Raw genomic sequence first — 14,165 nt, 5'->3', positions numbered from 1 at the left:
AAATAAAGATGTATGTATCAGACAGATGTAATTTAATGCTTGTGGTAATAATTGGGAATTATACATTAATATTAACCCAGTCATATTTATTTTATGTATTAATTACTCTATACTCGATTTCTCCTCTTTAATTTAACTAAATTATATATACTTTAATATTACAAAACAGTGGATTGACAGAGGATCCTGTAGCTTAGGCGTATATTGCACCTTAAAAGTGCGATCAAATCTGACTTATAACAAATCAATCCAAGAATGTTCATTCTTGCTACAATTTTGTACAAAAACAGAAAATAGAGAGAAAATATGTCTAGAATGTACCTATAAAAATCTGTACGACCTTAGAAGTTCGAGGCGATAAACAAACGTTCGTATCTCGACAGACTTGGCCGGGCGGTCAATAAATCAGTTAGGTACACTTAAGGCCGCCCTTGCCCTTACAGAAACCGCCTACTGAATGAACACTTCAACAGTAACATTCACTCCTAAACACAACGACTTTATATTTACAGATAAGTCCAAACTTACACAGAAATATATTGTAGACGTGTACTACAGACACAGGAATCCATTAAAGTATATTATTTATTTATTATTTTGCACACAAAAATGTATACATGGCGGACTTAATGGCATTCTATACCAGTCAACCGTCGCGTTGATCAGAGATAATAAAGCGGTGCAATTTAACAATTAATATATAAAGAAAAATAAATAAATATATATATATATATATATAAACATACTAATATACCCGTATAAAATACATATATAATTACATAAATAAACAAAAATTAAAGCTTATTGATTAAATACAAAAATATATATATATTATAATGAATATGCATATATAGTCTCATGAGATATTTCTTCAGTTAGAAGTTTGAAGTTTGGCTGAATACTCTTCTACAGAAATTTTGAATAATGGGATAAATATATGTAGATATGCGCTAAGGCAAGTGACTGATTGTTTATACAACTGGAATGGCAAATAAGCTATTTATTAGTAAGTAGTAACCGTCTTCTATATACAATACAAGAACGTGATCATGACATCATGTTATCATACCTGTAAGATGCCATGCCGGAGGACTAAGGTGTCTAGTCTCCGTACCGTAATTTTACTACCTAATCTCACAGAACAACCGAACTACATCATACGATGCAAGCTACTTGATGGTATAGGTAAAATAGATGACTCCAGTGATTACTTTCAAAGTCAGCCCCAGTAGGTACTAGGTATAAAACAGTAGGTATCCTATGTGTTGTTAATGTTGTCCGCTAAGCCATATATAAATAAGTAATAAACTAACAACCATATGTACTTTACCTTTAAAATAACTATTAACCTAAGTCATCCATCATCCTAATAACTAATGAAATGCTATGATTATACAATCTAAAACACTTCGAAACTGTTTACTATGGCAACTATACCCAATATAGAGGACATTAACAGTGGTAATTGTCACAAAATGTTGAACGCGCGTATTCATTTAAGGCTGTTAAAATTAATATCAGAACCATTCTGCGTCATTCCTTTGTCAAGTTGTGGTAAGACGAAGAAGAAGTTCCAAAATATGAGAAAAACAGACCTATAATCAGTCAATGCTGAAATATATAGAAATTAAAATAAATGATGAAATAAGCCCAGTACAGTATGGCCTTCTATTCATTCATCAACTTCTATGAATTTCTCCAACGTCTGTACATAATTTTATTAAAAATTGTGAGCAAACGAAAATTGATTACATGTAAAGAAGGTCACGTACGTTGACAAGCATAATCCGACCCGGGCATAAACAACTACCTCGACTTTCGGTAGCTCTATAATGCGCCTACACGCCCACGACCAGGTCTTACTAGGAGAACGTTCTGTAACACGCTATAACATTATAATATTATATAAGTTTCATAAATATTTGTATAGAATAGACATGTTCACAAAAAACTAGAAAAAGTATATACATTGAATGTTTCATTATACGTTATATATATATATATATTATTTTATCCGATTATTCATAAGACAATCGCCAACCTGTTTTAACTATTGAACTGTTTCATACGTTTCCTTGCATTATTTCATTATAAACACTGTACTACTTAAATTGAATCTGTTGACCATTTTTTTAAAGTACTTTTCGTGAAGTCCCATATAAAATTCATCAAGATCTAACAAGAGAAGCCTTTCACATTTTTTGGCGTAAAAGCGGGATCTTTGGGGTTCTGGTTCTAAGAAATTAAGAGTCGGATATACATTTTGTTTCCTGAATTATATAGATAGATATCTAATCTTAAAAACAACATCTTTGAAATGTTAATTTTCTAATTATTAGTCTTCCTAATTTCTAAAATAGTTTATTCAAGAACGCTAAGAGACAGAAGTTTGGGGTCGTCGTTCATTAATAAATAAACATAAATTGATATGATATCTTTACTAAAACTTGATAATTACTTTATAAATTGAGACAGCATCGTCCTTTTTTTTTATTTTTAACTTAAATATCTAAAAAATTGATCATAATTAAACCCGAAATTTCAACAAAACTTTGCCATAATCATTTATAATTTTCTCATAAATACAACCAAATTTTTGCATAAAAAAAACAAATTAATGAAGTTAATATACTTGTAAATTAGAAATATAAAAAAATATATATAAGTTTCTAAGGAAAAAATAAACAATAATAATAATTTAAAGTTGTATAAATTCCGTTGCGCCAAAAGTAAATTTTCAATGCTGCGCTAGCGCTCGTTTTAGCATGCCGAGACAAAAGTACAGTTATGCTACAAATAAAACCTACCTACCCTGCTGCACTATGAAAAGCACAAGAGCATGGTATTTCGTCACACTAATGGCAATTAATTCTTAAAATTAAAAATCAAAACATACATATATCTATTACATGTGTAGAAGATATTTTAACCGGAAATTGAAGCCGTTAAAATGGTATTGGCAGATCCGTTGGAATCATCGGTATTCTTGGTATATGAGCTGGTTGCCCAGCTAACGTACTGGTTATAATGGTCTACAATTAAATTGTCTTTCAATTCTTTAGTAAGCAACATATCCAATGGGATCATGCTTTTGAGAAATTCCTTCCTCAAGTTTGAGCAGTTAGTGTGGGAAATCACTATCTATGCTTCCATAAAAATGAGCTCTCATATTAGTCAGTAGTTTTAAACTTTCAATTAAAGTTCATAAGGGAGACGATGTTAATAACACAGACAGTTTTTCAGAAATCTCCAGCAAAAGTATAAAAGTAATCCCGCCAATGATAGCAGAGGTATTTCTAAGGTCTTTTAAGGTTCTGTCCAAAGTCTCTATAGCTCATGGTGATTTCATTCCATATAATCAATGTCTTCGTCTTGTAATAATTTATAAAAAGTTTTGATATTAACACGTAATTATTTATTAAGAATCAAGAATCGGCCAACGAAGAACGAGAAGCTGCAATATCAGCCAATATCATGCGGCGACGTCAATGATGCAGGAACAGCAATGATAGCAGTTGAAGCTCTTTTTATACAACTACAAACAAGCTGACGGCTCTCCTGATGGAAAGGGGTAACCGTCGCCTATAGACATGAGCAGTACCTGATATGTTCATATCAGCATATTGTTTCCCCCATGATCCCCCCATGCGTTGCCATTCCTGAGAACTCGGGTGTTATACCCCTGTACCCTGTAAATTCTCTGCCATATATGTATATACACAGATAGTCTATATAGATAGATATACATATACACAGATAGTATACCCTGAGAAAGGTCATAGACTACTTTATAGTGCGAAAAAGGGTTGTAAGGTATTAAAAGCGGAGTTGAAAGGTTGTATAAAAGTATCGTTATTGTTTAAGTGAAACAATGAAACTTTTTTGGGTTATAATCTAAATATATTTCTTTTATTTGGTCAATTTCATTATACCACGCTGACGATATAATATACATCTAAGGATCCCATCCTTAGATATATATTAGGTGTGTCCTTTAAATCGAAACAAAGCCATGAAAACACAACTATTATATATAAATAAAATAATTATTTGCCTAAGTTTAATATTTAGAACAAGTGAATATGGCAATATTGTATCCCACTCTTATAATCAATTATATTGTATTTATTAATAAATAAATTGAATTAATATATAAGAAGAATTAATTAGTAAATTTATGTTATAGTAATTTCATCTTCCTGTCCTTATCCCAATTATTTGTTACTCATATTATATATACCCTCTAGGAATAATATAATAAAAAAATATGTTCATTATTAGCACTTTGAGATAAATCGCGTTATTTAAAAAAATCCAATAAGTAGTTTATGTTACTCAGTTAAGTAAAAACATATCACATTATTAATTAAAATATTACAAGGATCAAAATGGTTCATACTAAATCCAAACCGATTGCGCTACACGTTTATTTGCGTCTGTGTGCGTGTATTGCTGTGTGTGTGCGTGTATTGCTGTGTGTGTGCGTAAATCCATGCGATTAAACCTAAAGTTGAGCGGCATCATTTTATAATAGTCCTCTTAATAATGCGAATAAAATCGGTTTCACCACATTACTCGTTTTGAATAACGGATTACTTATTTCACGCCCGTGTTACGATTTTATATTATTACATATATATATATATATATATATATATATATATATACAACAGCGACCTTATTTCGAAAAAGAATTTAGTATACTTACAATTTCCCAGTTGATATAATATTCTTGCAAAAAATATTCGGTTCACGCATTAATACTGGCCAAAATAAATTGCCTTACATTTAGAAACCATAAACAAAGATGAGGGCATAAATTACGGAGGCTGACTTATATTTACGACAGAGTTTTTATAAAATCGTTTATATTTATTTCGCTCTGAGGTAATAACTTAATCAATTTTATTAACTCTTGAATATACCTAAGCACCTTCACTTGCAAAATTCAATATTAATAGTTTTTTTTTAAACTGACGTGTTTAATATACCTTATTTAAATTATTAACCGGGTCTTTACACGAATAATTTTATGGCAAATAAAGGTATTACCTAGTTTAAAAAAATATATTAATTATAATTTAAAAATTTTAATAATTCAATATTAGTAATTCACGGAAATGGGGAAATTTATACTCGACACTGGCAAAATGTTCTATAAATATAAAGTTAATTAATTGCCATTAAGAAATAATAATAAGTAAAACAACTTCACAACATCACTTATTATTTAGGTCGTAACTCGAGTACCTATATCTACACTATAGCTCAATGCTACGAACTTAACACAACGCAAATTCTATGCAATATTTATTCAATTTTGATTTTATTTTAATCAAAAGTTCGCAAGTATGTTATTTCGTTTATTTTTTAAACAGACAAAACTGTTGGTAAGTCTATATAAATTAAACTTGTCAGTTTACCATAGTAAATTAGCTTAGGCATTATTATTTTAGTTATAGACTTGAGAAAATACATTCAGTGTAGTTCGTAATATTGAATTGAAATATATATAATATTAGTATAGCCATGACATCAAGCAGAAAATTAGATATTTTGATGTATAGGAAAAAAAAATACAAAATATATGTTAATAAAATTTATAAGTGGCGATCATATATCGAATAGTTCGAAGCTGAAAAGTTGACTCTATAGTTATAGTCACTCTTTACACCTTCACACTCCCACCAAAATGATGCAATATTGATTCAAAACCTTATTAGTATAAAAAATACAATATGTAATGCCACACTACTCAATATTGACAAGAATACATGATGAATTGGTACAAATCGTAGGAGTAATGGATCGCTTATAAAGTAATATTTATTTTAGTAATTTTGTACTTCATATCAATATCAAATTGGGTACACTAAGGGGCTTCAAGTAAAAGACACCAGGTACCTAAAATATGTAAAGATTTGTATAATTCAGATCTTGAGTTTAGAATATTTTGCCACCAAATTGTAGTCTACATTCCCTAGAGTGAAAAAGGTCAGTCACCAAGTGAATTAAATACTAATGTAAACAGGTAAAATAGGTATATTCCTATATACCAAATTTTTATATATGTATATATGTAGGATTTTTGTTGTCGAAACAAACTAAAAGACAATATCATTTTGGAATAAAGTTATTAATCTTATGTTAAAATAATTAACAAGAATACAATACTTGTCCTACTAACAAATTGTGTAACCTAACACTGAATGAATTACTAACGATTTTGTCTGTCTCTGTATTGTTATAAATGATCTTCTAATACATAATCTTTATATGTATTTATTTAGCACACACACATATCACACGTACACAGCTTTGTTACGTTCATTATTAATCACATGACAATTACCTAATATAATAGATAACACGATCTATATATCTATATTTATATCTTTGATCCCATCGTTGAAACTTTCGAACTAAGCATTAATGTACATTACGTAGTGTAAAAGATAAAGTTACCGTCCTTAAATGCCAAAATCGATGAATATTTAAATACGTAGACATTTTGAGACTCTTTAATCTTAGCATAGATTACCACATATATTATAATAAAAAAACCGATTTAGCAAATTAATTAAAGGTTATTAAAACAAATATAATAACACCGGTATTCAGGTACTTATCCATACTAATATTACAAATTCGACAGCGTGTCTGTCTTTCTGTCTGTTATCTTTTCACAGCTAAAAGGCTGAACGGCTCATAATATGAGGACAAAAATAAGTTATTTTTTATCTAAAAAAAACAGATAAAGTCGCGGGTAACAGTTAGTATTTGTATAAAACGGAGACAACACGAAAAGCTTCCACAAATTCAATTTTCCTGTGCAGTCGGCTCGTGACAGACCACACACACACATACCCACTAATTCAATTACCAGAAGTGGACCCTCGGTAACCACATTATGTAATTTGGCTGACATGATCTCCCGAGTTGGTTCTGTATTGGATAAATTAATTAAGAGTCAGTTGACCTTTGGTTACATTTCTTTTTTTAGGATTTTGGTTTTAGGAATACTATGATATATAAAATCTATAAACATAAAACAGACACGTAAGTTTCATCAGTGACAGCTAAATCGGTAAATATCTTCAAATTATGTAATATTCTCTTTTGTGGTTCTAATATTAATAAACAACCCAGGACATTTCCCGCAACGCCATCTACATAGTCTCAAAATAAGGAGAGCTTGTGTTATGTATACCACATACCTGATGGAAAATGGAATTTTTTTTTGTAAATACACACACAATATTTGTGAAAGATATGCAGAGAGACGAACATTTTTACAACAATTACTCTCATGACCACAAATGTTTATATCGTGTGAGAAATGTAACCCGTTCGGAAGTACGGCGTTGTGAAGATGTTGGTGGTGAAGCGATATAGCAATACCACTTCACCGCAGAGATCGTCAATACTGTACTTTTATCCGCAAGTAATTTGTGTATAAATAACATTTGTGAATATAGTTTTATTAATTAGAAAAACAAAAACAATTTCTAAATAAAGTAACATTTAAAAATATATTCTTAAGTTAAATTGTCTGTAACAGATTGCTTTGAGCAACAAGGTAGCCTTTTGTTTTTGCAAAATGTACTTTAAGTAATTATTTCTTCTGCGCAATAAAGGATTTTATTATTATATTATTTTTGCCCACATGACTACTTTGTCGGAATAAACAAGACAGAATAATATTTATAACAAATTTTAATATTTTTCTTCTATATAATATTTTTTGGAAAGGCAAATAATCTTACACATAAGGAAGTTTATTCATTACCAGTTTATATATTATTCCAAATGTCTAGTAACCCACTGAATATATATAAAAAAATATGCATCTAATTTCAGATGTTTAGGCGGAGCAGGTGACAAATACACGCATAGTAGAATTACATCCATATTTTACGATTTGTATAACAGACAACTCTTATTCAATATTTTAAACGTTGAAACTTTACAAATATTAGTAATAACTTGAGCCAACTTGTATATAATTTAAAAATATAGTAAAGCAATAGAGAAAGCCATTGTAATTTTCTTAAATCTTTCCAATTAACGAAACAACCGTGTAGCTGGCCATTGCTGGCTTATGTTCCAGACGTTTCCAAGCGGTAATGAAACGTTTTAATTTAAAGTAGGTATCGGAAAGTACTTCAGTGGAGAGTAGGCGGCCAATAAACGACAATGTAACTGGGTTGTTTTCTACGTTATCTCAAGCGTTCATTTGTACGCTATTTATAGATAAGCCCTATTTGGTATAGATACGAGTACCTATAGACTAGACAAAACAAAGGTCGATATTGGCTTTAAACGGTCTACACACAATCAGGGGCAATATCGCAACAGTGGTGGGGGTACCCTAGATCGGCTCGTGTGTAGCGAAATTGGGGTTGACTTCATATAAGATACAATATGGCGGTAATAGGCGGTTGTGACCGCAATGTAAGTTATAAAAGTAAGATGTATATAAGATGTATAGGGAAACCTCCACGTCCTTTCAACATAATTCCAAATTATATCACGACATGTCTTAATTTCTACTACAAATTCTCTAACCACCCAGATATTTATTTCTTGAGGACTCATAAATACAATAGGAGCTACTATATAATTTGAACTAAGCATTAGAATAAAATGATATTATAAAATTACAAATCTAGTGTATTAGTAGATTTGTAATATTAGTTGTATATTGTTTGTATTTGTTTATTTAATTTATTTTAAAAACCTAATCAATATGGAAAATGCAAACAAACTCATTCAGAACAAATGAGATAGGAGACGTAAAATTGATAAAGGTAGATTCCGATATTATAAAGATACCATCTCTTAGATACAACATTTAATTATGAACACATATTGAATATATACCCGTTTAAGAAAAGCGTAACGAAAATTTAATAATACTAATATTTATGTACAAAAGGTTACAAAAGGAACTTTGTTCACTATCATGCATATTATTATTCAGAACATGATCTGGAATTTCCTTTTATATATCAAAAAATACCTTTGTTATAAAACCACGAACTTGTGACGAATTATTAATATTCTTTCTTTTTACTTTGTTGAGATCAGATGCCAGAACTTTTTTTGTTAAAGGTAGGCCTTCCTTTTAGAAAAAATACCTACCTGTTATTATGCGTACTCACTGAACCACAGTCTATATAGACGTATATAGCTATGCATGTTCACGGTAGAAAGAAATTATAACTAGGTGATATAAATACGGTCAAGTCACACTAAAGCTTATCAACCCTAAAGTGGTCCTAAGTAGATTTATCATCCCCTGTCATAACCATCTCACTCCTAGAACCGGTAGGATGACAACATTTCTTGTTTCTACTTAATTTACTAAATGGATCTATCTCATGTAATAAGTAAGTAACCTTGGTAATTGACTACATATTTCCGCTTAGTATCTTCTGTGCTGCTATTATATTATACTACTAGTGACAAGACCCGAATACGCACACCTCATATGTTTCTGATTTTTCAATATATATATTTTATTTATTACACTTTATGGCACCAACATATAAAGGACATGAATAAAACTATTATATTCAAAATAAAAGAACAAAAGGCGTCTTATGTATATGCTAATGCAAAATCTTCCAGGCGACCTTTGGAAACAGAGTCTTTACAAAAAATACAGTAGATAATCCATCTACTGTATTTTTTGTAAAAAAAAACAAATTAAAATAAAACATACTGCAAATCAATAAAATGTTGCCTTTACGAAAAATACAGATTGAATAATAATTCCTCATTTACTGATCATGACAACAAAAAATCTAATTAATCTATCTCTCTCTCGCTCTCAAATCTATATTAATAATTTCGTCAAGGGGTACGGTAGACTCGAACGAAACCTTATGTGAATAACAAAACATAAAAAAATATTGATTTCGAATCGATATATCCGCAAAATTCGGATTATGGAGTATTTCGTTAAATTCTAATGACACTGACAAACAAACCCCAGTCGCCATCTTTTCATTTCACTAGCTAACAACCAATCAACATATCGCGTGCGTTTGCGCCAATAAGGTATCCACCACAAAGAACTGTGACAGTGTAAAACCACAGATAACATAATGTAAAAAGATCTTGCCGGAAATATTGTTTCTTGACACTTTTTTATGATATAATCGAGTATCGTATATCGTGTGTATATGTTTTTTCATAAAACCTGAAATTGGCCGATTGAGAGACAAATTTGGTAATTTTTTTTTTATTAATTTGTTTTACGGCTCTGGATACAAGTCCTTTTTAGCCCAACTTAAAGTTTTACAATATAAATTACAAAAATTAAAGTCAATGTCAATTAATAATAAATGTCAAGTATTAATAAATATATGGTTGTTGTATCAAAATAGAATTTTCTTATTTTTCACTAAAATAAAGACTAACTGCCTTTTTTATAAAACAAATGACCTTTTCATTGTGTCATATATTATGAAACTATTTAAATTATTTAGCTGATTGTAAGAAAAAAAATGTTGGTTTGTAGATTAATACTGTAAAATTACTATTTGTACGGAAACGACAAAAATATATTTTTATGCTGCGACAAAAATACGTCGAAACGTCATATTCAGCTTTAAAACTAATTTGTTAAAATAAAAGTTTCCGATTAAACAAATCGGTATCGCAGGTACACCACTACCCCACTACATGTGGTAACATTATTTGAAAATTTGACATTTCAACCTGTCAATTTAGTCTCTGGGATTAAAAAACAAACTATAACCAAGTATAGCACTTACAAACTAAGTCCTTAGCTACTTGGTGTCCCTGTCGCCCCGCACCCCGCATTTTTATGGGGTCTCGACCCCAGAGTGGGGGCATAGCAAATGGCTAACGCGGGACGAGAGGGAAGGTTGAAAGGAAGAAGATATGGATAGGAAGAAGGGGAAAAGGACGGTGGTGGACCACGTCGTTGTACTGAAAGAGCGACAGAACTAGGAACTCAGCAAGTCCCTGAGAGTCGCGCGGACTAAGTAAAAAAAGAATGAAAAAATAACTTCTGTCCACAAGTATGGCACAACGTGTAGTAAGCTTTAAGTAGTTTTTCTTTATTTCTTTTTTTTATGTAAACTTGCCCTAAGGGCTTTGATCTAGCCCCCGGGGGTTGTTGTGGGTGGCTAGTAGATGCCAGGACAAAGGGGTCCCCGATACCCCAAACTTCACCTCCCTAGAGGGGTGCGGAAGACCAGACAGTCACTATAACCATAACCAGAAAATTAGAAGTTTTAGTTCAAATGTCATTGTCATTTAGTTTTGCATAGTGATTTAATTTGTTTGGATTACATACATTATGCCGAAAATCGTAAGTTTTTCATAAAATATTTCATTGGTTGTGTCTTCGTTTGGTCTTTTGTTTTATAATACCTGTATCAATTTGTTAATATGCGAATCTCCTTGCATTTGGTAAACATTGTCACAATTGTGGAAAGTGGGTGCAGCGAAGGGCTCTTCGTAAAGATGGTGAGCAGTATTTTAGTAGATCTGTATGTAGGCAGATTGTGTTTTTAAGTGAATTTTGTTCTATGTTTTTTTTTAAAGTGAATAAAATAAGTACTTATTTACTTCCAGTTGACGATTAAGAATGGGAAAGATTTTCGGATAAAGCAATTAAATTTATTAAAAGGTTTTAAATATCTGCCAAAGTAGAGAGTGCTTCAAACAAAGAAGTTTACAGAGTTTTGTTAATTTATTTTAAATGTTGATTTAAAATAAAAATTACTTGTTTTTGCAAATTTTATTTACTATATTTATTAAACACAATATGAACAAAGCTATACGAATCTATGCCTTGCTTACCTTTCATATTCCTTGTGAACCGATGACTACAGAAATATCTACCCACATTTCACATTTCATTTTTCAGTTTTCATCTAGTCTATCTCTATAATCTCTGTAATATTACGTTATCTGTGATATTATGACATATTTTTTATATGCAATAATCATTACGGTTGATTAATTTAAGTAATAGAAATTTCCGTTTAAAACAATACTGTAAGTATATATGTGTAGTTGAGTGATGGCTTTATAACCGACCGGGTGACTCGCCCACTTTTATCCCTCGTCACGTCAAACTACAAACCTCCCCAAATAAAACTACTTAATTCCATTATAGTTCCGCCCCTGGGGGTAAATACAGGCAAACATAATATTCAGTATTCTATATATTTTTAATTACTTAAGACGTTTCTTCTTCGTCATGACATACGATGCTTCTCTTGACGTTACAGTATCTTCTTGAAAACAAAAGGCCCTGAAGGGCATTCTGCATTGTTTTTAAAAGTGGATTGGTGCATTTTCTATCTTTAGCACACCGCCTTCTCTCTAACGGTCGGGTTTGACTCTTAACTCTGAATATTTGTATTCATGGTTATGATTGTTTGTATTGGTGTCGATATTTTCTGTGTATGTTTATAAAGTATAATATTTAAAAAATAAAATATGTGTTTAGGTATATTTATCAATTGTTAAATAGCCATAACACAAGTTCTGCTTAGCGTGGGGCTAGTGTGTATGAATTGTTCACGGTTATTGTTAATTATTCCTTCGTTTGTAAAATTCTATGGAGATTTTAATTCTAGTCATCGAAACGTTGACTAACATATTTTCAAATAATTTAATCAGTTGATTAAAATATTTTGTTACGTTACGTACTTACTGTAATTTGTGAAATTAACACATTGTATTATGTATTTGTTCTTAATATTTATCATGAGAGTATTTAATCGATTCCAAGTCGATGATGTTTTTGTAACAATTAACGATGTATAATGTTTTCTTGTGAGAAAATATCTTACTAATGATTCATTTAACTAAAACTTTATGAAATGCTTACAATATTTGTTATTAATTAATCTTAGGATGGAAATGAGTCAGTATAGTCCTTGAGATATTCATACTCTAAAGCGTGCATTTCCAATTATGCCTTAGATAGAAAACGTATCCAGACACTTCCTTTTCAATATTCAACAAAATGTTTATTTTCTTATTTAATTTAATTAGACTTTTCCCATTACTTTGTACATAATACAACTATTATCTGTACTTAAGTTTAGGAAAGATGTCCTAAAATACGCGGCCTTCCTTGAAAATCGTCAAGCTCCTTCCTGGCGAATTTGTCACGATGGGCTAACTGATCTGATCTCATACTGATCATCCTCCACTAATGGCCCACCTACATATATCGTTAGCCTAGGCACCATTCCATTATCACAAATAAAAAAAAACCATCTAATTTATTACTTTAAAACAAATTGATTAGTAATTACTCGCGGTTTAGGATTAGGATTTAATAAGTAATAAGTACCTATATAGTTAATCAATTTACAATATGTTAATGTTAATATTATTTGCCAATTGTAAAAATATAATAATAAAAAATATCAATGACTCACGTTGTTATATTTTATCCATAACAATTATGTCATCTTACTATTTATGATTAAGAATATAAAGTAACATTAATTTTAACCATACATCAATTACAAATTCATTATAAATATAAAGATGTTATTGCGCGTCAATCAACTAATTTCTTTCTCTATGAAATTAATTGTAGTAACAAGTAAAGTCTACTCAATATTGATATCTCCGTATATAATTGACTATATATGCTACAAGTCCTTTAATAATAGGTATATTACTATTTTTGTGATTGGGTTTTAATAGAAAAGTGATGTTGTTATACTCACATGAATCAACGGGAGTGATATCAGGTCCATCCTGCGGTGCCAGCATCTTCATTGTGATCGCACCAGGGATTACGCTGCTGGACACCGACACCTTGACTGTTTTACTTCACAACGACACGCAAAAAACCCTATCAAATAGTCTATTTGATAATTTTAACGAGGAACCCAGGAGGGCCCAACAGGCTGTTGTCTGAACTGACGATTGCACTATCGATTAGAGTTAGAAGCTAGCGCGCATGCGTGGTACACCTTCGTCTCCTCGCATGCGTTTAGCAGCCATCTTTAACAGGAAAGACGTCATTTGACAGGTGACAGGTTAAATAACGATTTACCCTTTTTATGTTCCCGGTGATTCCAATTTCAAATTGACAAATGGATTGAGAAGTTTCAATTTGTTAAATGGATTTCCTATTTAAGTACCTATTTAAA

The 14,165-nt window shown here is 30.8% G+C and overlaps 1 protein-coding gene across 2 annotated transcripts in view; it reads right to left on the bottom strand.

The window, feature by feature from the left end:
• LOC131843253 (synaptotagmin-4) overlaps positions 1-13,931 on the bottom strand; it is a 29,812-nt gene extending 15,881 nt beyond the window's left edge. For both annotated transcript variants that reach the window (XM_059191878.1, XM_059191879.1), the window contains exon 1: positions 13,737-13,931. In XM_059191878.1, the coding sequence (XP_059047861.1) occupies positions 13,737-13,788 (52 nt within the window). In that variant the 5' untranslated portion in view covers positions 13,789-13,931. The remainder of the gene's footprint in view (positions 1-13,736) is intronic.
• Between the last annotated feature and the right edge of the window lie 234 nt (positions 13,932-14,165).

This window comes from Achroia grisella, unplaced genomic scaffold, assembly GCF_030625045.1.
Source record: "Achroia grisella isolate CSIRO2021 unplaced genomic scaffold, CSIRO_AGI_Agris_v1 utg2946, whole genome shotgun sequence".
NCBI classification, from domain to species: domain Eukaryota; kingdom Metazoa; phylum Arthropoda; class Insecta; order Lepidoptera; family Pyralidae; genus Achroia; species Achroia grisella.
The sequence above is the reverse complement of the archived record's forward strand: the minus strand, read 5'-3'. Positions and strand labels throughout refer to the sequence as shown.